Source organism: Pelecanus crispus, chromosome 9, assembly GCF_030463565.1.
Source record: "Pelecanus crispus isolate bPelCri1 chromosome 9, bPelCri1.pri, whole genome shotgun sequence".
Lineage (NCBI taxonomy): Eukaryota > Metazoa > Chordata > Aves > Pelecaniformes > Pelecanidae > Pelecanus > Pelecanus crispus.
This window is the reverse complement of record NC_134651.1, coordinates 27524697-27552655: the sequence shown is the minus strand read 5'-3', so window position 1 is coordinate 27552655 and position 27959 is coordinate 27524697. Positions and strand designations below refer to the sequence as shown.

The following is a 27959-nucleotide window of genomic DNA, read 5'->3' as shown; positions in this document are numbered from 1 at the left end:
CAGTACAGAACTACTTACCTATGACAACTTTTGTAAGACAAACAGATGCATTCAAATGAGTACCAATATTTCAAAAGACTGTATTTGAAACCATACAGCTATCTACTCATAACAAGAAGCTAACAGTCAGCAAGAGAGAAATAACACCCGTGTTCAAGAAGGCACAAAGTTTAATGAGTTCTCTCAAATGGAAAAATGCTGAAGTATTTTTTCAAATTTAACAGGTCACCTAGGTTTGCTACCCATGTCATAATCGTAGGCTGGTGAGTCTCAATCAGTGGAACGTGCCACCATATTGTCATAAAATCCACCCACCCTTCCCGAATAAGCAAGTGCCTGCGACACATTGCTGTATCTACCCGTAATGGCCAGGGCTTCCCAAGCCGTATCTTCAAGCAGTCACAACCCGATCTCTGCTCAATTCCAAGGCAGAGAGAAGAACAGTAGTATTGTTAAAAAAAAAAAAACAACCCCAAAAAAGTATAAAAAGACAGGACTGAGACACTCGGGCGAGGTCACCACCAGACACCTATGCAGCAGGCACGAAAGGGGAGCACCTGCGTGCTCTCAGCCCCAGCTTTCGCCGCCACCTCAGCCCTCCAGCACACCCCACCCCATGGGCCCGGCGCCGCGGAGCTGGGCCCTGCGCTCAGCTCATCCCGCGGACAAGGCCTGGGCCCCGCGCTCCCGAGGGCGACCCAGCCCGGGCAGCCCCGCCGCCTCCCACTGCTGCACCCACCCTCCGACGCTGGCGGGCCGCGCCGGGGCTCGGGCTCTTCCCGGCCCTGGCCACACAGCTTCTGGGCCGCGGCCTAAAAATGGCGGAGGCAGCCGCACTTCCCAGGCTGCTCACCCCCGCGCCCGCCCCGTCAGCGGCCCGGCACCGAGCCGTACTCACCGCCCAGCCGGTCTCTCGTACCCCGACTCCGCGCCCTGTCGCCTCACCACTCGCCTCGTCCCTCCGGCCCCGGAAGCCGCCGCCTCACGAGCCCCCACCGCGGCCGGCCGCCATCTTCCTTCCCCCACCAGCGACCGGGCGGCGCACGCGCCCTACGTCAACACGCCCGGCGGCGCGAGAGGCGGCCCCAGCGCTCGCGAGGGCACGGCGGCTGGATGACCGTGCCAGTGCGCAGGCGCGCGAGGCCGGGCGCGTGCTGCTTCCGCGAGCCTCCCGCCGTGCCACGGCCCGCGCCCGCGCTGCCGGAAGCCCGGTTCCCCCCGCCCCTTCCCCTCGCGGGTGGAGGCGCGAAGAGGTGCGCGCCTGCGCACTGACGGGCGGGCAGGCGGCCGCGGGCCCGGAGGCGCTTCCCCGGAGAGGGCCGCGCCCGGTGCCCCGCTCGCGTCTTGCTGGGGGAAGAGGATGACCAAAATTCAACCCGCGAACCCGCCGCGGAGGGAAGCTGCGCCCCCGGGCCTCTGCTCTGACAATGCTGTGGGCAACACGGCCTCTGCTGCCGCATCTGCTGGCTCCAGCCTCTCCAAAAGGGGTACGGCTAGTACCAGCAGCTGGACAAAATATTGTTTCCAATCCAACATCTCGCATAGCTCTGTATTTCTGTACTGCTTCATGTTAATACTCAGCGTGTTCACCAAACAGCCAGGCGCTACCACAGAATCGCACCTCATGCAATTCCCTTGCGCATCTTCCCTTCCTCTTCCCCGTCCTGATTACCAGGTTTCAAAGTACAACAATCAAGAACAACTAATCTCAGTGCTCATAATTATCTACTTGTGGAGGATGGTGCAAATCTCCTGAGATCACTTCAGGTCGCTAAGTCTGTTACACTCCCCCTCGGGAGTCTTATGTTAGCTTACAAAGTAATAATGACTCCCAATTATAATTATTATGTCATTTTATGCAGAAGTGTAGGTAAAGGGGTCTAGAGCTTTGGCTTTTTTAACAACAATGACTTCTCATTAAGATATGAGAGCCTGTGTATTTAAAAGATGAAAATGTCATAAAGCTGCTTGAACAGAAACATTTCAAAGGGCAGACTGAGTTACAGTGGGAGCAGTACCGGAAAGCTTATCCTGTATCAAAAAGGGCCACTGAGCTTTATAAAATAAAGATTCACCATGCCACCTTGCTTCTGTCTTTGTTCTTTATTTATAATTATTCTGATGCAGTTAAAGTTACTGTGGTTAATTAGAAAGGCATGTCTGGTTTATTGGCTTGCAGGAGATGTAACGCCACTAAAGCACAGAAATAAATGCTATTTGCAGTGAGGCAACGTGCCTCGGTTGAGGTAGCCCAACGAGTTGACATAAACCAGCTTAGCCTTCCAGCATAACGGCAACATTAAGCTTCCAGTAAGAGCTGAAATAATATTGTATTTCTCTCCCTTTTGCAACGCCAGTGAAACTCTATTACTTACCATCACAAGCAGTGCCTTAACACACCCATCCTTCCCCAGCTGTTCTTTCCCGCAAAATTTTCCTTCTTCCAGGTGTGGTGGCGAAATTACTAATATTTAAGATTTGAGAGGGCTGGCTAAAAAGTTTATCTTAACTAAAAGAACATTCAACTAAAAGCTAGCAGTCTGTGATTGTTGCCAACTCCCCACTTCTGAGCTAATACTGGGTGTGCCGCTCCCATAGGCTCCACCAAGAGCCATCCCTCTGTAGTGTCACCTTACTCACTGTTTGATTCCTTCTTAGAACTGTGGCAGTTAGCAAGCTACTTAAGGAGTCCATCCCTCCCAGGATGGACACCTGGCTTTGCTAACATCAAAACGACTGGTTTTCTCCACCTTTTTCCTTTCTGAAACAGTATATAGGTTGGGTATCTGCGATCACTTGGCAGAAAACAGGGGAGCAGAGAGGGAGATGCTGTCCAAATGTTCTCTCGCTATGACCGTAGTTAATAATGCCTGTCTGACCGTCCTAAATTGTACTTGCGTTATTACACACTTGGGAGTCCCCAGATCTCCAACACAGGTTAATAATCACAGGATCTGTTTATCAAAAAGCTCCTCATTAATAAAACAATAATATGCACCTAGTGTTTATAAAACACACAGCCTTAATTAGAAATATCTTTTAATTTACACTAAACAATAATAGAAAATTATTGAAACTGTAAAAATCCACTGTCCTGATCAAACTATAAAAAAAAACAAACAAAAAAACCACCACAGGAATTGATGCTGCCCATCACTAAACCTTCCCAGAGTCAAGAACAATTTTGTCCATCTCTTTTACAAGTTCACAAAAAAAAAGTCACATCTACATTTCTGCTAAAAAACAGAAACATGTTGAAAATTCCCAAATTGGGGAGAGGGATTTGGAAGAAACAAATACTTGAGCCACTGGAAAAAGGCTTTTCAGGTTCTTTGGCTCTCACAATACAGGCACCCTTGCCAACTCACACGTGGAACAAACCAAAAGGCCTACACTGATCTCCAGTCTGAATGCACCTGCGTACGACACAGCACTGGAGTACCCTGTATCCACAACTCCCCTTACTCAGCCAGGAGCTGGACTGGTCCAGTGGGCTGAGAAACAGTCAAAGTTCCCAGGTTTTTCTGTTCAGATAAAGGGGTTGAGGGTTAACCTTAATACTGGAAGCTGCGTTTAGTCTGAATGTCGTCAAGAATCTGCTGTAATTCCTCATCTTCAAATCGGCCCTCCAGGCTGCAAGATAAGAACAATGAGGGTAGATTAAAGGTTTTAGAAATAATCTCCCCGCAGATGTGTTTCAGACAGCCATAATTCTCTCCCGTCAGTCTCAACACCCCTCATTGCCCACCTGTGTGGTACCACCAGGAACCATCTGTAACGTTACTGTACAAACACCGCTCTAATCCCTGTGCAGTGCCTCCTCTTTAAATGACAAAACTCCATCCTTCCCAGGACTGAATAATTTCAAGATGTTTTGTCAAAAAGGCAAGGTAGAGGTTTAAATAGACCTCTAAATGAAGTGCATATAGCCTCATGCTCATAAGTCAGTCCAGTCTTGCTATGAAATCTTAGCATACAAGGAAGAAACTGTAATTCAGATAAGTGTTTCATTCTCTCCTCTGTCTCAGGCCATAAGGTAACAAATCAAGATATGAAGAAGTTACTGCTCCCCTGTACATTATCCACAAAAAACAGTTCATAGGAGCAGTGTCATTTGCTCCAACAGGAAAAAAAAACAAACCCAAACAAAAAACCAAACACAGCTGGGTGGGCTAAGAACCCCAATTTAAGCTGTTTACACTTAATCTAGTAAATGTCAGAAGTGTCATGAAGGACACATACAAAGATTGCCTCACTGTCAGATCAATGGGTATGTGAAGAGAGACTGAAACCAAAAGTTTTTCCATCAACAGAGGTAGATCGAAGAGAGGGCACCAGCCCACAGCTGGCTTTAGATCACAGGAAAGTATATACAATATATAAATGCTCACCTGGGAATCAAAGCTTTTGCTTCCTCAGCTGTCTCGGGACACAAGTTAGCCAAACATGCCAGTTCAAATTTATGGAGCTTTTTCTGGAGCAGCAAACTGTAAGGAAAGACAATAACTCGGTGAAATTACAAGTAAGCTAGAAATATAAAAGGGCATAAACCAAACAAAATAGGTATCTTTTTTTCACTCTGCTTTTGGCACTGAAGTCAATGTTTTTTCAGGAGGAAAGACTCATATAACTGCACAGAGAAAAAAAAAGTCACATCTGTTAACTCCACTACCCCAGAATTACTCTACAAAGTCTACAAAATCCTCCCATTTACTCCGATCAGCTGTCATTTAAATCCTGAAAACAAAACAGTTCAGAAGGCTTGACCTAGACAAAGTACAACCCTCTATGAAGAGTTATGATCAAATTTCTTGCCTCTTCAGAAAGACAAGATTCGGAATTATAGTACAAATCAGGAAACACCACTAAACTGTACTTTCATAAAGCAACATCAATATTACACACCAAACACTCCAGTCTAGTCTTAGACCCTAACTTTTTTCCACTCACCTACGGACACTGGCAATGGTTTCACGGTTTTTGAAGCGGCTGAAGCGTGCTGTGTAGTTCAACGTTTTCATGAAGACTTCTGAAAGCTCCTGCTCATCTTCTGCACTCTCATTCTGTTGCTTACGATGCTCAAGAAGCATATGTACTTCTGAATTTAGAAGAGTTTCCGCAGTTTCAAATTCTACATTTGAATGAGTGAACATCAGCATAAAAAAGGTAAAGCATGGATGAAAAAGTCCACTTACAGAAGCTTTCTATGTAAATTTAGCTTTAGGCAATAAAGAAATGAACAATGTGTTTCACTGTGATTGTGCAAGCCTTTTCACCAATGATTAGGCAGCATTTCATACTGAAAATGCTGATAAAAATTACAGCGTTTTGAGTGACAATGAAATGTGTTTGTCTTTTTGACCACACATTTTACATTTGCAGCCCTAACTACCTGATTTGTCACATTTTTGCCATGTTTTTTCCACCTATTTTTGGCAGAACTTAAGTAATATGTGACTTAGAAAAATAGAAAAAAATATTTAGAACTGTAACACTAAAAAAAGTTCAAAAGTTAAGTCCATGGTCTTTGGAAGCCTATGAGGAGTTCTTAAAGTAAATGTGGATGCTGTTGAATATTTTAAAAAAGGCTTCATTTACTTGCAAGGGTAATTGACCCACTTTATTATCATCAGGAAAAAAGTTTTAACTAATCTTAACAGATTTTTTCCCCCTTTTTAGCCAACTCTCCTTAGTTTTGTTCATCATCATCATAATCATCATTCCAGTAACAATCATAATTCAGGAACAAGAAGGTCTTTCAGCATCAGCAGTACGAGCTGTTCAAAGCAGCAGGATCAGAGCTGGCATCCCAGGGCGCCCTTCAGCACTGTTTAATAAAAGCAGTCAGCTACAGGGCAGTGCTAGAGGGACTGGCAACCTTTATTTTACATGGAGCAGTAAAGTAACTTGGGCTGAACATGGGTAGGCTATAGGTTTTAGTGTAAAAACATCCAAACCCCAGTCTTTCAGGACTATGCTTTTTGTTAAAAAATGTAGCACGATTACCCCTCCCCCGCCTTTTTTTTTTTTTGTCCTCTTCCAAGGCAGCTCTAAGGAATTCATACAGCTCTGTAATTCATACTGAATAGTTTTCTGAAAAAAATAGACTGTTAGCGTCCCTAGTTACAACTCAGGCTCTGGGCAGCTGGTTTCCAAAAGTGCTGCACTATCCTCCTGTTAAGAAACATCGATTAGAAAGTAATGGCTGCACCAAAAATGAAGAATCTTCTTGCTACAACCTCATACGAAGAATTTTTTTATTGCTGTACACGCACGCAGTGCTCCACATAAGTAAGAAGAGCCACATTCTCGCAATCACGGGTTCCCCAAATACAGCCATGGTGTATTACCCCTGATTTTTAACACCTGGGGCGGTGTAGCCGGTGTCTCCGTGACCGGCGGGGCCCCGGTCCAAGGAGCGGCTCGGCGGGGCCGGCGCCGCGCGCGAGGGCTCGCTCGCTCGCTCCCTCAGAGGCGCCCGCGGGCTCCGCGCGCTGCCCAGCGGCCGCCGCCAGCCCCAACCGCCGCCCGCCCCAACCGCCGCCCCCTCCAACCGCCGCCCCCTCACGCGGGCGGCCGCCCCACGGCGCGCACCTTTGGGGAAGACGAGCTGCGAGGCGTCCTCCTCCACGTCCGCCGCCCGCGGATCGCTGCCGCCCGCCGCCATCGCCTCAGCCGGCACCGGAAACCCCGCCGCCCGGAAGCGCGGCGCCTCTCCAGCCCCGCCGCGGAGACACCCGGCGCTGCCGGGAGGCGGCGAGGGAGGAGCGGTGCGTGAACGCTGCCGGGAGGGCTGGTTGTCATCTGCGCACGGCTGTGGCGCTGAGGGTATAAAAGAGCGCGGTTCCCCCTCCGGGGCAGCGAGGGCAAGCGGCGGGAACGGGGCGCCTCAGCGCCCGCGCACAAAACACAGCCCTCAAAGTTGTGCTTAAGCTCACTTAGAAGTTAGCTCCTACAGACCGAAAGCAGTGGGGCGCTGGAGCTTTATTACTGCGAAGGCAGGCCAGATAGCTGTGACAGGACAAGGCGTTGTGGGCCGAGAGTCTCACAAGGCATAAACCACGGCCCGGGAGAGCAGGCTGCGGAGGGAACGCTCCTGGAAACCGCGCTCATCTTCGACACGAGCAAACCCGGTGGAAGGCTCCTTGGGGTCAGTCATTTAGGAAGTAACTGAAGAACTCGAAACTCTGCTGGTCCCCTTCATCAGACCCTACACAGCAGCACCCATTTGCCCAGAAGCACGTGGGGACCACTGAGGCAGCAGATGCATCTTCACCTGTCTGGCTTCCCACCAGAAGTGGATCAGGGAGCTACAGCCATTTTGCTACCAGAACATCCTCCAGCTAGATAGCAAACCTTGACCTTAGGAAAACTGTAACCGTTTGCACCAGAATTTCTATCTAGCTCACTGTGATTAATATACCTCAGTCTGTGAGAAGGTGTATTGATACCATTAATAACACACTTTGAAAGGGAGGTTACTTTTTCAGACTATCCAGAAGTAATCTATAGACCTGTAAAAGTCATAGGTAGGCTGAAAGTGATTATAGTTCTCCTGACACTATGTCATAGGAACACTGCCAGCAGAGTAACTTATGGAGTAGTATTTTCCCTGGAGAGCTCACATGTAAGTGCCTAACCAGCCAAAGACTCTTAAAGTAATCGTCTTATCAGACCTTACTATGTCATCCTGCGCCCTTAGAGAAAGGCAAAAATAGACTGTTGGAGGATTTATGATGAAACAACTCCCGTTCTCATGACTTTACATCGGTGCCTAGGTGAATCGTTTCCTGCATGCTGGGAGAAGGAACACATTAAGAAGAAACTACAAGAATACAAAGGGGTCAAATCATAGATCTTTTAACATTTGTTATCTGGATAAATGAGCATGGCAGAGAAACTGATTGAAAACTAATTTGTTAAGTGGTACAAGCAGATATTCAGGAAGATAGAATGAAAATATCTGAGGGAACATCTGGCAAATTAAACAATTTCAATTAGGCTTACAAGAAAATAAGGAATCTGTGCCAGATTGACGAGAGAAGCATTTAAAATCACTTGGAATCCTGATGGCTTCTCAAATAACCCATCTACTCAGAACATCATGATTCTCAGAGCAGTAGGTAGCTTGCAGAGGTTTAAGTTATTAATTTCACTTTTGTTTTTCCCCAAGGATCTGTTCTACTTAAGTGTACAAAACCTAAAACAATTAAGAGAGAGCCAGATATTTGCAAGAGTTTATAAGTACAGCTAAAGAGGCTATCATGAAAGAGAAAGGCTCATTATCACTGATGTGTTTGGTTAAGGTCTCAAGAGTCAAGTAAGAGACAAATAAGAACATTCCTGAATGGAACCTGCTCGCTTCTGACCCCCCCCCCCCTTTTTTTTTTTTTTAAGAGTTTAAAAAATGCACTTACAAAACTACAGTAAATATTGTTCGGCTACTGCAACAAATCAAACATAACAGAGTACCTGACTTTTCCTTTGTTATTTTTAAAATGCACTGGCTTCTTCCTCACTAATAATGACTGTTTCAGTATTTATCAATTCAATTGGAAAATGTGCATAGCAAAAAGGAAGATGAGAGATTAAAATAAAGTGACTGACTATAGGACTTTTCAGGCATATTTACTGGTCATATCCTAAAGTGAACTGATTGGGGGGAAAAAAAAAACCCAAAAAACCCCAAATCTAATTTCTCATGATCAGATTCTCTAGTATTCCATATTCCAGGGCAAAAAGTATTGACCCTTGCTGGAGACATGATACTAGATAGTGGACTGTTAGACAGACCTACTATGGTAATTTCTGCATTGCCATAATTTAAAAACAGAGCCAGTAACAACTAGCTGCACCAACACAGACCTTAAAAAAAGCTTAGCTAAATACCTCTGTGTAATAAAATGTAGGAAGAACTAATAACAAGGATGTCCTATTATTAGTATAACCACACTTTGTAATATGGTTTCCTTCTAATTCACCAGCAGAAGAAATGTTATCTTCCTAGCAGTTTGAAGCTTTCTAGCAGTAATTATGTATTTTGTGTGGAGTGTCAAAACCCCCAACTTAAAAAAAATAAGAGTTTTTGATGGATTAAAAGTGGTAAGATTAGGATATTGAAACAGTAGTCTTTTTTCATTATCATCAACATTTCTAGCACATTATAGGAATAAGTCAAAATCCTGGGAGTGATCATCAAACATATTCACAGGTCATCTTTTCCCAGATTGTAGCAAAAAGGAACTTTTCTATCCTACTGCACCACGTACTACAATTCAGTTTGAGAGCAATCCTCATAATACATAGGTCAATATAAATATTAATGTATTGAGTCGCATGGGAAAGTGTTCTGGTTTTAATTTTTATCCTCAAGAAGTGTCATTTCTTAATCCCAATTAGATAGCTTATAAATTTTGTCCAGAAATAAAATTCTTTGTGTTTAGAATAAAAATGCTCAAGTATTCTTCATTTGAAGTATCTTGTAGAGATTTCTCCTAACCTTTCTGTAATGTGTTTTTAGAAGGAAGTGAGTGGTAAATGACTAATTAATTTCATTTCTTATTTCAAACAGAAATAAAAACAGAAGAAAGTGTTTTCTGGAGAATTATCCTGGTTTATATTTAGTCTGGATTGAACTATTTCAGTGTGCAGTCATACGTACACCTTTCTACCTGGCCGCATCTTCATTGTGAGCTGCTGAGTGTCACTGCAATTACAGAAAGCAACACACATGAAAGAACCTCTGATGAAGGACACTGGGACAAAGATTTTATGTCTGACTGATTCAATATGAAACCAAGAAAATCAAGTAGGGAAAAACATATGCCATAAGAATATACAAGTCACTATTCTAGCCACAAAGAAGCTGAGAGAATATACTTGATAACTTACCTGGGCACATGACAACAGTGGATGCTAGTTTTATGGTTGACTTCAGAATTTACAATGAGTCACCTGGGAATCATGTAAGCCACAGAGTCCTCCTCACTCAACCCACTCCTCATACTGCATCAGGGATTTACTTTCTAGCTTTACTAGTACCAGCAGCGTATTTTCTGAAAACAGGTTTTTGCTTTGTAATTGCACTGAAGTCAATGAACTTCTCGAGCATATTTAAGTCAAAACTACCCTTCCCCTTGGTTTGGTTGTGATTTTTTGGGGGTCTTATACCTGTTCTTCATTGATATCCAGGGCTGCCCTTCCCAAGAATCACAAACAGGAAATGTAGGATCTTTAACTATACGTCTGCTATAAATAGAAAATGAGTAATAACCTGAAAGTGTATGGAAAAAACATTTAAGCCAGAGGTATGTACATCAGAACTATTATACAAATCAATTGATCCTATCCCAAAGCAAACAGTAAAATATTTAGTAAGAATCTAGAAAGATGGGTGTTTCTTTTTCCTGAAATAACAATTTTACATCACCTGAAGACTACAACCTGTGAAGTACAGATAATCTGTTTTCATTAGTTCATTTTAAAAGACAAAACCAACCAACCAACCAACAATTTTGGTAGTTTAAGCCAGATTTACAAATTCAGGATTTTCAGCATGATACAGAATTCTGCACGTATGTGCTTTATGTATTTCACCATCATGACAACTATTAGGTTATTGTCAAGCAAACATTATTTCAGGATACAAAAATACTTTGCTATGCCATTATTAATGAAACATATTTAATCTTTGGTTTTAAATTTCCTACCATTTTTCTTCCCTTTCTTCTAGTGAGCCTGTCTTGACTATTTCTGTGCTTCCAGACAGCTGTCATCCCATTCTGGCAACCTCCCTGGTTCTGAACATTTAATGTAATTTAGAGGTTTGGTATTCATACATGTAGTATATTGTTCATCTTTCTAGATGAGAAAGATTTCATCTTATCCCCCATAAAGGCTGTGAGAAACCATATAAAGAGGACAGTACAAATAATCTTTATCCATTATGATTTATTCTCTACAATACTTCATTAGAGGATAGAGTTCAATTATTTACACTCAGAAGTTATTATATAGGTAGGAGGCAACCAAGTGTAATACAAAGAATTGGTCTGACATCTCTGCACTGAAGGTCAAAAGAGGTCTCCTGCTTTAAGGAAATAAATTAACCAAAAAAATCCAACAAAACAACATGTAATTTCCAGAATACAAACAGAAAATAGCACTAATAGTCAGTGAAGATTGCAGATGCTTGTTAATGTACTATGAAAACAAATTATTCTGTGCAAAGGTTAAAATGAACTCTTAGATTTTTCTTACAGATTTTTGTTTGTTCTGATAAATTGTAGATATGTGATATTTTGACCATAAAACCTTCCCAAACTGAAATGGCCTCAGTTGAGATTGACTGTTGAACATTATGAAAAAAAAATAATTAAGAACCTCACAGTGGAAACATTCCAACACTGACAGACTCCAGTGATCAAAGACATTCTCCTGTAGTTACTGTAAAACAAAGACAATTCATAATTGCAGTGAGATTATTTCTCGGTTGTGGTTGTCATGAGAATAAGCCCTTCTAGACCAAAAGGCACTTGCTTCTAAGGATGAATTAAATCCAGATCAAACCAGGTAACAGTTGCTTTGAGAAGGAGTAGTTCCAACCTGCTGTCCCAGCCAAGTAACCACAGAGAAATTCTTACATCAATTGGTCATTGATTTTTATTGCCTCCGTCTTGAGGCAACTCAAAGTACATTTTGTTTCTAGTTCACCTCTTTCATCCTTATGCATAGCTGCCATGTAATGATCTAGAAATGGGATTATTTCCTGAGACCACCTGTCCTTGTCATACATTTTTCTGAGCTAACAACTACTGACACACTTTTCAACTGATTTTATAGCTGGACCCTTATGGGACTAAAGCTGAGAGGGCCTGTTTCTTAGGCAGCAGACCAGTGTTTCTGATTTGCTAGCTTCTCTTCTCACTGCAACAAGACAAGAACACAGTACACATTTAGAGGCATTTTTGTTTTTTTTTTTTTTGTTTGTTTTTTGTTTTTTTAAACAGACTGAGTGGGGAAATCGAAGTGGGAGAGGATAAGGCTTCCTCGGTCCCAAACCATCTAGCCCACTTCAGCCTTAAACCAACCAAGTCACTCAATCTTAAAATTCTGTTTTTTAAAAATGACAGCTAACCCTTCCCACCCCACCCCTTAGTCATCCCCTATTCAAATAAAATGAAATCAGGAAAACACTATACACTGTTGAAGACACAGAACAGGGCAAACATTTGAAAAAGAAACAGTATTGTTGAAAAGCCTGGCACTATACGCCTGCATGACCAGTCTCACTGAGCGTGCTCAGGGGTGAAGTTTTAGCACCATTTTTTTGCTTTTTTTAAACCTTTTAGAAATTAAATTCTAACACAGAACACTTGAACAGTAATGAGTGTAGCCCTATGTATCATACTGTTTGACAGCTGAAAGGTGAATGCTATATCCAGAGCTGACCCCACCCTCCCCCATCACTACACGGCACCTGGGAGAGTAATTACAAACCACTCGAGTTTGTAACAAGACCGATTTATTCTCAGCAGCAGGAAATCATGAAACAATCCCTTAATCTTCAATTGCTTTTCAACAACATCACAAGGGAAAAGTGGCAATTTATAAGAACGACCCAGTACAGGAGGAAAGCTGGGTCGGTATTGCACTGTTATCCAGAATAGGACCCCCTCCTTTCCCTCACATGTCTCTCCTCCAGCCAAGAGGACGTTACACCAACATGAAGCAAAACTGCACAATTCTCTTTGTTTCTCTAGGACCAGAAGGAGCAGCAGCATGCAGTTCTGAGCTTTCTACCAGCCCTATTCCCTGCCATGCCAGGAGAGAATTTCAGGCTTGAAACACCAGCCAATTTTAAAAGCCATCATTACCACACACAAGCAAACTTTAAAAGATATATGCAACCAAATAGCCATTACTCTGCTATGCACTTGTATTTTCTTTCCTGATCATTGTTGACCCTCCAGAAACTTGGGAAACAAAACAAACCCAAACCACAAGATTATATTTTGAAGTCCAGTGACCTCATTGAGAGAGTTTCATAATTTAGTGTTTATGACATCCCTCAGTGATGCTGCAGAATAACAACTGGGTAACTCCTCTTAGATGAGAGTATTTCTTGTAATCATCAATGATGGGAGAAGAAATACAGAATGCACGTGAGTTTCACACAGTTTGGGTAACACAGGTTTCCCCACTCATTGCCTTGATGTGGTAATGACTAAACTGCGTAAGATAGTAACATACCAGTGAAACTACATAGCTCTATTCCATAGGCCTGCTATAAACTGGAATACTCACAGTTCTCAAGATCGATAGTCACACCAGAGAAAGTGGCTGTCCTATCAAAAGGAAGGTCCCCGAGACTGTTAGCTTAAGTTAAATTTCAGTCACTAGTCTCACTTGTATGACTACAGTCAATGCCTTGCAAATCCCTCCCCATCCTTAATCCAATCAGGCTCCATTACAAACGTTTGGACACAAAACTTGGTCGTAACAGAGAAAACGGTTCAGGGACACTCCAAGTACCTTGTCCTTCACATACACAGCATGTGCCATGTTACTCTCTTACAGGCATAACAGCATTCTATTTCATAGCAGGCTACATTACAAAGCACTGTCTAAAAACCCAGAAAACTGTAAACGAAGAGGATTTCTAGAGAATCCAACCTACAGTAGGATCTGATAATTAAAGCCTTCTGGGGTTTATTTAAATAATGGATTCATCTGCAATACCATCCAAAGGTTTTTCACCTCTTTAAGTGTTTTCTGTCCATGACGATGGGGTGCTATCCAGATGTTCAACCCTCCCCAATATCATAATGTCCGCCTGTGATGTGTGGGGACTGCAATCAGCTCTTGGTACACAACAGATACCAGAGGTTAAAAAAAATTAAAAAGAACCTAAAAAATGTTTTGTTGGACTCCGTTGCCCAGGCTGCCAGGGGAATGCTCCTACTTGATCTGGGGGGCTTCCGTAACGAACAACTCAAGTTTCCGGAGTGTTGGTAACACACAAGAACGGATCAGTCCGAAGTGGCACTTTTCACTCCTAGAGGTCTTCTGCACCTCACAACAATTCGTAGGCATGGAGCCCCAATCCAACTGAACCCCCGTTCAGAGGGAAGGCTGAGATAAGGCTTGGGCCCCTGAAGTTCTGTCATGCTCTCATCCTCCCCCCAGGTCAGCTGGAAGGCAGACTTGGCAACGGAAGCTAGCATCATAAAATGGTGCAGTAATAGAAGTAACTGGACCAGGAAGAGGAGGCATCTGCCCCAATGATGTCGTAGCCGTTGGCAGCAACTGGGGAGTGGGACTGGTCATGCAGCCGTGTGTCAGGAGTAATGATTGTAGAGGGGGGGGGCATGAAGAGTGCCATTCTGGAAACAATGCTGTCGGGAAGCCATGTATTCTGCATAACTGATTGTCACCTTCTCACTGCGGTACCTATGGGAACAGCATAAGAAAAAAAATAACATAAACAGACTATGCAATATGAAGGGACTAGACATAAAAACATTCATCCCAGATCACCTTTTAGCTAACAGCCAATAATGACCAAAAGGAACCCACTAACTTCAAAAACTATTTTGTCTGATACTGCCTCATGCAATAGTCTGAATAATCCATCTAAGCTTGAATCAGCTTCAGTGTCCCAAAAGTTGAGCCCTATTCAAGGCAATCATAATTAAGGGGACTCGTGAAGTAGCACACAGGAATCAAATGATCAATTTGTATTCTTTTTATCCATTTGCTGTGGAAGAAAAAGGGCATGAAAAGTTTGCTGGAAGAAGACTCAGTTTCAGAGACTAAATAACCAGTATTTCACTATTATTATTTACTTCCGTGGTTATCTTCACATTTGAAAGGCTAGTGAAAGAAAATGGTGGATAGCTGGGCACAGGGAGGTTTATTATAGCATACATGTGAATTAGCCCATGTTGTACAATGAGAATTCACAAAAGGTAAAGTCCCTTCTGAGAGACCAGAGATTTCCAGGTGCTTCTAAGGCATGCTACACAACAGATAACTTCAAAGTGGTTGTGAATTGCACTAAGTCCATGTTACAAACCTTCATCCTGTCCTCCCCTGTTAAAAAAACCCCAAAAACCCTGCATACCTACCTCATTTCTCCAGAGGTAAAGAACGACCTGATAAATTAGTGTTTCTATACAAAACCAGAATGTCCCAATTTTTACTAACATAAAGGGAGCTGAAACCAGTAGGACAGCTGGGGGTATAGAAAAGCAAGCAAATTCTGAAAACCAGCCAAATTTGAGTGTGGTTTGATTTTAAGACAGCTGTCACCTCCAAATAGCTACACCATCCACAGATGAGCACACTGAGAAAAGGAAGTCTATTGTAAAGATACAGAAAAAAATCAACCTTTTTAACTTTCAAAGGTTCTACTTCTTTTGATCTTTCATGTGGATGATAATAATACTAAAACCAGTGGCACTTCTCTTAGAAAATGCTAACTTCAATCCTGCATGGAGCGAACACATTGCACTTCATTCCATATACATTATATGCCTAACGTGGCATTTATGATTTTGTCTTTCAGACTATGCCTCTTATCTCAAACAGGCATGAAGACTTACATCAAGCACAAATACTTTATAAACTACCCACAAAACACTATAAAGTAAAATTAAAAGGTGACAAATATATTGACTTACCTGGTGAGTTTAATCGTTTTCCTAAAATCATTGGTAATTGGAGCCTTAAAGCCACCTTTCCTGAGTAAGGAGTCTATGGTCTGGATCTGATCCCAGTCTATTGAAAAATAGAAGCAAGGGAAATTTTTCAATATAAAAATGGTATTTCAAAAGGATAAGAGATGCATTAAAAGGCCTCTAGAAAAGCAAACAACTAAACAGGAAACTCTGAGCGTTAGAAATACCAGTGTTGAACTGGAGATACATGGTCTTATGCATGCACACTATCTGCACATGCCAACCCCTTTTAACTCCTATTGGAACTGCAATGGTCTATAAAACAGTAACTCCATTTTCCATATGACCTCTCTTCTTACAAAGGTCTGTGCCTTGCTTCTGCTGCAGGGACCCCAAACTGTTTTATCACGTGCCACTCAAGTTTAGCTCTCTAAGACTTAAAATAAGATAATACTTAGCTCTTTTACATAGACAAATTGGGATCAACCTGATGATCTAGTGATAGCACAGTGCACTGCTATGTGAGAGATCAGAGTTAAAATTCCTACCTTAGTCTTTTGCCCCAGAGCCAGGAGGATGCGACCACTCCACTCTGCTAGGTGGAGGAAAGGAGGCAATATTTTGAGCAGTTACCATGGTGACCGCTACTATATTTGAGTGGGAAGTATGTTCCAGAGGGGCCCTGTTTCCTGCCCTCATCTGGAGGATGCTACTTTAGCAAGAATGAGGAGGAAAGGGACTCTCCTGTTGGTGCTGTGCAGCCTGCAGTTATCCTAGTTGGTGGGAGAAACATAGAAGAGGAAAGATGCAACGCTGAATGAAGCTGGAAGATCCATACTTTGAGATCCTCTTATTTCTTAAGCCCTAAAACATTTTTACACTAAGATACAGCTGTGCACAGATGTGGGATGAGAGAAAGGCCAGATGAAAACCCAGCAGCAGCTGTATCAGGTGTCAGTTATCCAGATTAAGCCTGGTAGCTCCATGGCACTACTATGAGGATAGCATTGCAATCCAAACCCAAAATCCACAGATTTATGTTACCCAATTCTGTGACACAATGTGTTGACGTGTTTGGCTGCCATCTCAAACCCACCTTGTTCCTTAGCAACCTCAGGTAAATACGTGGCTGTGCGTTTGACACCTTTCTCATTGATGAACTCTATTCTGATCCCATGGATCCCAACCTACAGATGGAAATGAATAGCCAAATAAGAGGTGTTTGCTAGCACTGAGTCCATGATCAAGTTGTCATTCCCACAACACTGTGTATCTCTCTCTCTCTCTCTCTCTCTGGCCAGTGTGGCTTTTGCCTGGATAAGGATATTCTCTTCCCCACATTCTGTCCTTGCCAGGCAGGTCTCACAAGTAGCTCTCTTCGCAACATAAAGGACCTCTGCCACCTTTCCCAGATGAGCCTAACCAGTCTCCCTGCTACTTCTCCTGAAGTAAGACTTGTCAGCATTCTGACAGTTTTTCATCTCTTAATGTTGGGCAAGAAAGACAAGATCTCTACACAAGAGTCATGCCTAAAATGGCCCGACCACGAAGTCTATTTAATCTTTCTTGAACTAAATGCATTTCCACATACAAGGTCCTAAAAATGATTAATACCTTCGGTCTTAACTACTTTTTGTTCCAGTTTCTATTCACAGCATCAAAATACTTCCCAGGTTTTTACATATGTATTTACATCCATCTCCTATTGGGCCAAATCCATAAAACATTTTCACATCTCTCGTATTCCCATTCAGACCCCCTCCCAACCAAAAGCATACTGCTATCCCATCCTCTTCCTCCCTTCTAGCTTTCCAGCCCCATTTCTTCTGCTCCCAGTTTCAATGCCCGTACACCCCTGTAACAAAGGAGACACATCACCATGTACTAACCCGAACCCGAACGGAATGAGAGAGTGATGCAGAGTTCCAAATGCACCTGTTCTCACCTCCCAGTCCAGGTAGTCACTGGCATCCTCAAAGTTAGTGAGGAGGGAGACAGAGCAGAAGAGTTTGGGCAGCTCCTCGCGGGTCAGGGGGGGAAATCGGCTGTCCTTAAGTGCACTAAAGGAAAGAGATGATGTATTACCTAATACAAGCACCAAATTAAAGTGTCAGATGCTCAATTATTCCCTTTGTGATTATGCCTCTGTGAAACATGTTTCTCTTTGCTACTGCAAAGTGATTTCCATTCTCTTCCTAATCTAATGAACTGTAATATGCAAACACTAGTGCAAGCCTCCTGATGCTGTCCTCCACTTACTGCAGTTGGAGAGAAATTATGTGCTACGTAACATGTCAAAACTGTTAGTATGCAAGACAGATTTGACATTAACCTTAAAATGTCAACCAAAATTCACCTGTTGCCACGATGTTCCACTAAATCCTGATATATTACCTCACCCTAACTATCATACAATTCTCAGGTTTATTTTATTGTGAAGCATATTAAACTGAACTATGTCGATCCAACATCTTAACCTTGAATCCTTATAGATCTTCAGCAAATTAAACTAATTTCAGATTTATTTAATTTTCAACATAATTACCTGGTTAATGTGTATTCCCTGAGTCCTGAGTGAAGATTCATGGCTGAAAAGGTCCCAATGCAGCCACGAAGCCGCTTGTCTCGCCCCGTCTTCCACGTCACAAAGAGTGGACTGAAAAGGCAAAGAGAAATACTCCAGCCTCTAGAGATATTTGGTTGCTAAGGGGAGGCCAACAAGGTGTAAAAGACCACATATGCATGCACTTGCTTTCTCTCTCTCTAATAAACCCCAACAGGCATGTTTTCACACCTGCTATCTAGCAATAAAAAAACCCCACACCCACACACCCCCAAATGCAAAAACCAGCATCTCCCCCCACCTTTTCAGCATACTCCTTTCTCTCCACTAGTACTCTGTAAGCTCTCCACCAACACCTTCCTGGCCAGACTCTGCACTGTCTTCTAGAGTAATATGGTTATTTGACCCCACTGATTACCTCTGTGAGTAACAGCCTCACTTAGTAGCATCCACCAGTTTACATGACAACCCATATCAAAATTAATATTGGTGAAGCAAATAAGATTACTTATTTATCATACCATTGACCTTGAAAGATCTCCAAGCATTCTACAAACCATCTATAATTCAGGTTTGCAATAAAAGCTTTTTTTTTTATTAAAAGGGATTAAAAGCAAGCCTAGGGTTTTTTTCCCTGTTATTTCCATGAGGATCTGACTTCTGGGTCCATCCCTAGTGCTCAAACAGTTTACATTCACATCTTTTGCTTACCTTACATTTGATTTATATTTACACAGATTCTCTCCTGTTGAATACATATCTAAATCACTATATTGTTTCTACTCAAACATCTCACAGATTTCCACTTTCCTGTCTACTGTCATGAACAGGCATAACAGTAGACTCTCAAATTCAGCAGGCTCATTTCAATCTGTTAAACTAGAAGCCACAATTAAGCCCCAAAAAGCAAGAAGTTCAGAACAACAGTATTCAGAAGAGCTCTACGAAGAGGTAAACAGGTAAAGATGACCATCAGTATTAAATGCAAAAAGTTCACTTCTATGAAGTGAGTGAAGTTGCAAACAGCTGTAGAGAGAAACAGTAAAGAAACAAGAATGGTGGCTGCAGCCACACAAGAATGTCCAAACATCTGAAAATTTTACAAGGCAACTGATGATGCTGATGTAATTATAAAAACAGGATGACTGATCTTACTTTTTCAGATTACATAGTACTGAATACCATATTACATGTGGTCACTTTGAACCCAAGCATAAATGAGAAAGTTAGTCAGTAGTGATTCCACACGTCAGCCTATGGATATCTATTGAACTTTAAAAGACAAGTAATATGATAGAAAACATGCACTGTTAAGAAAATAATTTTCTGAAATTAAACAAACATCGGTAGGAGTTCTAAAACATGAAAAGAGAATAACTGATTCTACATCAGAATGCAGACACTTTCCTCAAACTCTTGAAGCTATTTAAGCAATATATTTTTGCAGCAAACATTACAAAAAATATGAAGGGATTCTGTTCAGACAACAAAACCAGCACGGAGCGTGGACAATTTCTCAAATACAGGCAACAGAGCCTCTCATGTCTAAGTAGTTTGAACATAATTTAAACTGTAGTGATAGAGCAATGCCCAGTGATGTTCCTCAGAGCAACAATGGAATTAAAAAACTCTTATCACAGCATAAATCCATCATTCAGGATCTAGTTACCAGCTGTGACCAATGGCAGAAGTACTACACAAAATAGCAAACAGCCTTTAAGCGATAATTCTGAAGTACTTTGCCCACAGAAGAAGCAGAAACATTCTTCCACAACCATCAGCCACCTTATGGTTGCTTGACCAAGAGAGAGGATTTACTGTTCTAATTTTCCAACAACACTTCAAGGCACTTGCAGGATATCATTCCTCTACACTTTCATCTAGCTACCATATGTTGAAACAGAAAACAGAAACAGAGCGTAAGAAAATACATCAGAAAGCTTACCAAAAAAAGATACTAAACTTACAAAGGAGATTTCTGAGAAAAATTACTGTCACAAGCTCAGTGGAAATTTAGCTTAATCTAATTAAAGTTTTGAAACCATTACTTAGCCCACGTGACACTCACCCCAAACAGAAAAGGGGAGAAAATGAAAAGCATCACTGACAGAATACAAATCTAAGTAAGTTCCTTCTCTTCTTGGATTCAAATTACAGGTTCACATTTCCAAGTCACCTCTTTCCCCTTCTTAAAAAAAAAAAAAGTTTCCACTGAGCTGTGACACAGCTTTCTGCATCTACAATAGAAGAGATATTACCAGAAAGGACAGGATAATTACATTCAGAAGGCTGTCATATTTTAAAAGATCTTAAAGCACATTTTTAACAATTTTTCATTGTGGTCATAACAACTGAGGCATAAAAAAAAGTTTTGTACAAGCATATTAAATTTCACTATTACAAAGTTTTTCACTGTAGAAAAGACATTGTTTCTATATCTGAAGAATAAATGTGCTCACCAAATTGCAGGTACAGCTGACAATAAGCCAATTGTTCCATAGCCCCTCCTTGAAAAGTGTATTTCCCAGATGTACTGAGAAAAGTCACTACAATCTTTTACCCATGCTCACCCAAGAGCACTTAACAGTACTTCGTGGTCACATCCCGAGCAGATTATAGCAACCATTTCTCCCCCAGCCACAACATCCTGCTTAGGTGCGTTTGATGAGAGATGGCTAGACTGAGGGGAGGGGAGTTTCAGCAACTAAACACTAGGTTCTCCAACTGCAACTATAAAGGGAATTTTCAAGTAGCACAATACAGTTTGTTCAAATCAGAATTTAGATTGTACTAGGAAAAAACCTGTTACAGTACAGATTTTATGATGCAAGTATCTTATCCGTCTTGCATGGCAACTGGGAACTTGCATGGTGTAGTTTTAGTACCAGTTTATAATACCTACTATTGGAAAAAAAAAAAAAAAGACTGAAGTACAAAAGTGGAAGAAGTAACCATAGTTAACTATTGGCATTCTATACAGACTCAAAATAACCTGAAAAACAAAGAGTATATTTTCTTAATTTACCAAGTTAATTCAGACATAAGTACGAGTCTTGCAATGCCACCTTCTCTACATTGATTTGTGAACCTTGTTGCTAACATGTATGTAAGGTTCCCTTACTCTGTAGGTATCTACCAGCTCCGTAATTCCCATCAGGATTGTCCATGTGCGTATTCTCTCAAGCTGGTAACTGGAACTCACGGTAGTCTTCAGGTCATAACCTTGTAACTTTTATGCTATTACCCTGTTTATGCAGAATCCTGACCTTCACGACTACTTCTATCTTTACTTCAGGGTTCAGCACCAATTTAAAAGATCTGTTTTCTGAGAAATAGCTTGGGACAAACCTGTTCATCTTTCTATTCCTTCCATCAACAGTCTCTTTTCTATCTGTCCAGAGAAACTTCTGGTATATACCTTTGTTTTGTTCAAAGATCTCTTACATCAACATTAATTATGTTACAAAGGACAACAATGCAAATTATTTATGTATTTTCACTTTGCTTACTCTTATATTTGATAAAATTTGGCTTGAAGTTCACGACATTACTGTCTCAAGTGTGACATCATCCCTGTGTGCTGCTCTGCAAGAGAGCAAACCCCGTGCTTTTCCCTGGGGTATGTACAATTATTTGCTAGAAGGCACAGCATAGATGCTGAAACACAAGAAAATTCAGGTGGGCATTTGCCCAGAGGAGAAAAAAAGAGAACAGCTGGTTTTGCTTTGGAGTGCTGATCTAAAAGACTTCTAAATTGTCAGCACAGAAATGCCCTGTGAACCTTTTTTTACTTTTCAAATTTGGGCATAAAACTCAAACAGCTGAGACTCCTGAAAGAACACCCTTTTTGAAACTAGTCAACAGGAACAGCAATGAAATCCAGCTAGAAATCTCCTTGAATGCCAAAATAACAAATCTGTATAAAATAATCTGTCTTATTAACTTAAGAACAGAACAACAAAAACCCCCCCTTTGCATTTCAAGTGACAAAATAACAAGGAGACTAACGCATCATTTTCTAAAAGCACCCTACATAGCTTAGGTATGAAAAACAACAGAAATATTTCAATTTGGGGAGTCCCTGGAACTATTCTAGATTCTAGTCCAGAGTATTTCTCAATTCACTTGTATTTACAATATTAAACAGCTTAGTCTGCAGTAGCATTCAGAACATGTATCCATAATCCTGCTTGGATAATAATTGCATGGATGCACAACTACATCTACACGGACAGCCAATAAAGTGGGGAGACATTCAATACACGGAAAAAGTCCTTGACCTGTTTAAGCCATTGTTCCTTTACATCAATTTAAAATTCATTAACTTAAATTATGGATGTCAACAACTTTTTATTTTATCTATTGTTCTGGAGGTGGCCCCTGGAGGAGTGTCAGAAGGTGTATCTGTCACTGATCTTTCCCATATAATTATTCCACCAAACATTTTAACAACATTAACATTTCTACACCTACGCGTTCGACCTTCAGATAAACATTAGCTAAATCTCACCAAAGTGAAATACCTTCATAAATCTTCCTCCTCACTTCTTCTCATACACACCTCCTTTCTTCTTAACCTTGGTATCATCCTTGAAAGTTAACTCTCCATTTCTCCCCATATTGCCCAACTAGCACTATCTCCATAACAGAGTTTTTCAGTTCCACAACCAAATTTTTTGTTTCCCCTCCCTGCTAAAGCCATTAACTTGGACAAGTGAACACCCTTGTGAGTGTCCTTGTCCAATTCTCACCAGCTCAGCACTTGTTTCAGGATGAGCTGGGAACTTGTTCCAACTTCTTCCTTTATTCCCTTCCTTCCCTTTATTTTCTTGCTTCACAGAAGGAAGCCTCTCCTCTTGTCCCTTCACCAAGTTAGTGCCTGACATTAGAAGCAGCATCCTCTTCAAATTAATGACATTATTTTACTGTTTTCTAAAAACTCTAATTTCCATTTCACTCATTCTTTTAGTACAATTTTATGGGAGGCACAGTGCCCTTAATGTTTTGCAAAGGTATCTATTTTCAAAGAAGGGAGCAAACTTCCACAGAACGTTATCACAAAGTGGGTTTGCACTCCTTGATAAAGTATGCAATGTCTCACACAACACATCAGACTGTGAGCTGAAGAAGCACCACACTTCCTCATACGTTCCTCATATTTTGCCTAGCTCGCTCTCTGTAGAGCTAAGCATGTTCTCCCTTGAAGGCCACTCTTCAAAGCTCCATTCATCTCCACCAAAAAACGTAACAGAATATTTTTACTCTTTGGTGCACTCAGAGCGCATCGTTTTTTGTTTCTGGTAGACAAAGCAAGCAGTGGAATGTCCCCCCTTCCCTCCTGCATACCAGTTTTCCCATTTTCCAGAGGAAACCCTTCATCCCTCCCCAACCGAACCACAGCTCTGGATGCTGGTTTCTCAGCTTTCCTCCCGCACATGGATTTACTCACTAGGGGTCATTGGTAAATCGAGGAAGTCGTGGCTGAGGGAAACCATAGAGATGACAGTAGAGTACATCAAAGCAGTAGCAGCACATCTCCGCTGTCACCACCAGGTTCTTGGTGCTGTTGGCAGTTCCATTGGGCCGAGTAAGTGGGCTCAGAGCTCCTGAAGTAGGATTCATTCGAGTAATTGGGGAATTTCCTGGGCCCAAAGTCAAGTCAGATACGTTCTCCCTTCCATTATTCCCATCTGTATGCTGGTGGTTCTGAAGAGGACCTGAACTGGAGCCTGGTAGAGTTGTGGCCTGATTCCCATGACTGTGCGTTCCACTCCCAGACAATTTGGGCTTCTTTACCCCACAACAGCCAGCTGCCAGCTTGGGCTCAAGTGGAGGAACACAGCGTCTTTTTCCCATCCTGCTTCAAAACTTGCTGCCTGGAGCACTGCAGAACCCTGGCAAGGAAGGGGTGGGGGGAAAAAAGCAATACACAAAACAGTTACAGGTGAAAAACCAACAGCTGCTTCCTCGCTACTGCTAAGGTGTCAGAGAGGCTTGCTTTTGCAACAGAAAGAGGAAGAAAACCCTCGCAACGTGCGACTAACTACAGAACTAAAACCCGTTCAGCAAGCAGAATGGCTGTTTTTACACATAAATTAAAAGCGCTTGTACACAACATGCACGAAATCACACTTTTAAAGTTATTGGTGAGGCATATTGAACACTGTAATAGGCAGCTCATCACAAACAAACCCCCATACCCACCCTTCCCATAAAGGGAATGAAACTGTGGGAGAACAGAAGAAAAAAGACAAAAAGACTTTGGACTACAGGTATACCCCATCCACTGCTTTGCCACATCAGCTGTTCCCCCTTGGTCAATGCCTGCACCAATGGCAAACAAGCTATTGAAAAACCACAAGTGCATTTCCCTTCCCCATTCTCAACAGAAGAGTGACAGCAACTCCAAATGACACCTTCAGGGTTGGACTCCCGCTGCCCTTGATTTAGCGCTAGCCTAAGTGAGACACAAAGAGAAGCTACAAGCATTGAACCACGATTTTCTATACAACAGACTATTTTCCAGACCCCAAGAACTAGAATCTGCATTCACTAGTGCTCACAAGTAAACACAGTTGGCATATGCACGAGAGGAAGAGCTGAAGACAGTCTGAACAGAGAGAACAAGTAATGGCAGGAAATAGACACGGTATTAAAAAACCCAGCACAGTGTTTTGCTTGCAAAGAAGAGAATGCTAGCTCTTGCATCACGAGAAGGGGTGGAACAAATACAGGAAGGAAAACCTATGCAGACAAAAATGAACAAAGATGATAGGCAAGGACCGCATGTCAAAGGTAGGAACTTAAATAAGTGTAATGCCATCATTGCCATGAGATTTAAACACACAAAGGAATGGAAGAACAGTTCCCCATCTGCCAAATGGGGCTAAAAGCACAGACACGTCAGTCACAGAGAACATCACAGAGAACTGGAAGTCACACTCGGATCTTGTGAGCGCCAGGCTACTTCTTTAACCACCAGAGCATGCCTCCAACTCTTCCAAGTACCTAACCGATAGCGGAACTGACAGCATAGACACAGAACGGGGGGGGGTGGGGGGTGGGGGTGGGGGTGCGATATGCACTGAAATTCATGGTCTGACAACTCCCTTCCTTCTCTCCACATGCAAACAACGTAAACTTTATCCGTGAAGTTTCATCAGCCATGATAAGACTCTTGCGATCCTGCACTGAACCAGAACTGGTGTGAGACGCGTTGAGAGACGCGTCTCTCGACACAAAATACGTACACCTGCAGTGCTTACTCTGCTTCGGAATCCTCACCTCAAGGTTTTAGAAAGATCACCTGCATAAGGAACAATTTGCAAGACCTAATGAAAATTATCCTTGTTTCTTTTATCTCTTACCTTTGTAACCAAAAAAAAAAAAAAAAAAAAAAAGGAAAAAGAAAAGCGTAACTTTGACAAAGTAAACTTGCGGTTTTCTTCAGTGCCTATTGAAAGTTATGCTACTATAGCTCAGTGAAGCTACTGGGATAGACGAGCCTTTTCAAGTTATCACTGAAGGCTAGCTGCCTTGAGGGGGAAAAATAATCTATTTGTTTGCTTGAAACAGTAACTCTTCGTTTTAAATTGAAGACGTGGCAGGGGGCAGAAAAGAGGTCTTCTCCGTGTATCGTCCTCCCCGCCTCTGCAGCAGGCAGAAGGGGCCTAACAAAGGCGGCTGCACCGGTGGCTGCCCGGCTCCCGCGAAGGGCCCCGCTTCCCCGCCGCGGAAGGCCTCCGCCGGCCGCTCGTCTCTGAGCTCCCCCCGCCCAGGGGAGCAACTTCTCCGCCGAACAGCGCGGTTTAGCCGCGAATACGAACCCGGAGAGATGCCGGCTCTGCGAAGGGCCTCAGCCCGCTACTCTGTGACTGGGCTCGCCGGGGAGCCGGCACACCGCCCCGCCGCTCTGCCCCGCGGGGGGGGGGGGCTGCCACCCCCGCCCGCCAAGCGCCGGCCGGCTCCCCGCGCCCCCGCACCGGAACGCCCGCCCCGCCGCACGACCATGCGGCCGCCCCCCCCGGCGCCGGGGCAGCCCCGGCCCCCGCAGCGCAGGGGGCGGCCGGGCCCCGCCGCCCCCTCCCCACCCCCCCCCGGCCCCGCCGCGGCGCGGGACCGGCCCCGCGCGCTCGGACACAAACTTTCCGGCGGCGTTTCCGGGGGCTCCGCCAGCCGCGCCGGCAGCGCGCCGGGGGACGCGGCCCGGGCCGCCCCCGCAGCCCCCGCGCCTCGGCCCGGCTCCCCCCGGAGGGCGCAGCCCGCCCCCCGCGCCGGGGCAGAACCGCCGCCGCCAGGGGGCGCCGGGGAGCGGGAGCCCCCCCCCCCGCGTTGACCCCTTCCCTGCCGCCGGGGCGGGCGGGACGCCGGCGCCTTCCCCCACCCCCGCCCCGGGCTCGCCCACCTCCTTGCACCCGTCTCGGGCCGGACGCGTCTTCTCCTCCGCCTCAGCCCAGCCGCCGCCGCCGCTGCTGCCCCGCCGCCGCCGCCTCCTTCTCCCGCCTCATGGAGCCATGGGCCTAGGCGAGGCTCCCCAGAGAAGCGGGCCCGGCGGGCGGGGGGAGGGGGGCAGGGCCCGCCGCGGCCGGGCCGGGAGCCGGGCTTCCCGGGGCCGCCGGGCAGCGAGGGGAGCTGGAGGACTGGAGCGAGGCCGAGGGAAGGTCCTCCGCTATCCCGGCAGCCTCCTCCCTGCTCGTGAGGTAATGAGGGAAAAATGTACATAGTCCGCCAGCCTCCCGTCGGCCCCGCGGTGCCAGCGCGACCATAGAGAAGGGAGGACGCTCTTCCCCCCTCGGAACCATAGATGCGGCCGACTTCCGCTCCCAGTCGGAGGACGCGCGGGGCCGGGTTCCCTCCCCATCACGTGACGGGCCGCACGTGCGAGGACAAACAGTCTCGGGGGCGGGAGGGGCCACTCGCGCGCGGGGCTTCCCCGCCCCCGGCTGCGCGCTGACCCGGGGGCGGGGGTGCCGCTCTCCTATTGGCCAGCAGGCGCTGTGACGGCCCTCCAGAGGAGGGGCGAGCGGTGGGAAACATCCATTGCGTGGCTCGGGGCGGGGAGACCCTCCCCGCCGGCCTACCACCCCCCCGATCCTCCCCCGGCTCCTGGGGGGCCTTGGTCCATCCCGGCGCGCGGCGGCCAGCGGCTGGCGGGCGCTCCTTGCGCCGGGGCCGCGCAGCGCGCGGGGCTACCCCCCCCCCCCCGCCTCCGCCCCCTCCGGCCTTGCCCGGCGCGGGGGGCGCTCGCGCTGAGGGGGCGGCGGGAGGGAGGCCCGCGGGAGCGCGCCCAGGCACGCGGCCCCTCCGGCCGCTTGCTTCATCCGGCCTGGCGGGGCGAGGCCGGGAGGAAGGGCAAACCCCGGGTAATTTTCGGTGAGGCCGGCTGGCAGTCGCCTCTGTCGCTGTGGTTTTTGCCTGCAAAGACAGTGACCAAACCAGCCCTGGCCGCCGCGCAGCTTTCGGTTACAGTACGATGTAAAACGTGTTTTTCGCAGTAGCACGAAGACAGCAAGTGTCGCAACCGCACCAGAACGAAAGCTGCGTAATACTTCTAGCTGCTTCCCATCCCCAGTAGGACACCCCAATCCTTCCCCCATTCTACACAACCCTGTCACAAATATCGCAGAGGAGTAGCTACTCCATCAATGGCTTTAGGACATGTTGTAAAAATAGAGGCTCAATATACGCTCTCAAAGGAGAGGCTTCTCTCACAGCTG

The 27959-nt window shown here is 44.5% G+C and overlaps 3 protein-coding genes across 5 annotated transcripts in view; all 3 read right to left on the bottom strand.

The window, feature by feature from the left end:
* The window catches only part of WDR33 (WD repeat domain 33), a 71594-nt gene extending 70649 nt beyond the window's left edge, over positions 1 to 945 (bottom strand). Inside the window, exon 1 of the mRNA XM_075716901.1 lies at positions 899 to 945. The gene's annotated coding sequence lies outside the window, so the exon portion shown is untranslated. The remainder of the gene's footprint in view (positions 1 to 898) is intronic.
* A 2398-nt stretch (positions 946 to 3343) lies between these two features.
* POLR2D (RNA polymerase II subunit D) lies at positions 3344 to 6667 on the bottom strand. Its single transcript, XM_075716754.1, has 4 exons — positions 6595 to 6667; positions 4951 to 5131; positions 4392 to 4487; positions 3344 to 3633 (listed from the first exon to the last, which is right to left on the bottom strand). The coding sequence occupies exons 1-4, from the start codon at positions 6665 to 6667 to the stop codon at positions 3555 to 3557; spliced, it is 429 nt and encodes a 142-aa protein (XP_075572869.1). The 3' UTR covers positions 3344 to 3554.
* A 5499-nt stretch (positions 6668 to 12166) lies between these two features.
* AMMECR1L (AMMECR1 like) lies at positions 12167 to 24130 on the bottom strand. 3 transcript variants are annotated; one of them, XM_075716228.1, is made up of 7 exons: positions 24003 to 24130; positions 23693 to 23933; positions 18226 to 18336; positions 17626 to 17740; positions 16777 to 16867; positions 15684 to 15780; positions 12167 to 14451 (listed from the first exon to the last, which is right to left on the bottom strand). In XM_075716228.1, exons 1-7 carry the CDS (start codon positions 24097 to 24099, stop codon positions 14340 to 14342), a joined length of 864 nt encoding a protein of 287 aa, XP_075572343.1. In that variant the 5' UTR covers positions 24100 to 24130; the 3' UTR covers positions 12167 to 14339. The 3 variants fall into 3 exon arrangements, with proteins under 3 accessions (XP_075572343.1, XP_009488794.1, XP_075572344.1); XM_009490519.2 differs by having other exon boundaries at positions 23693 to 24130; XM_075716229.1 differs by lacking the exon at positions 18226 to 18336 and having other exon boundaries at positions 23693 to 24130.
* Between the last annotated feature and the right edge of the window lie 3829 nt (positions 24131 to 27959).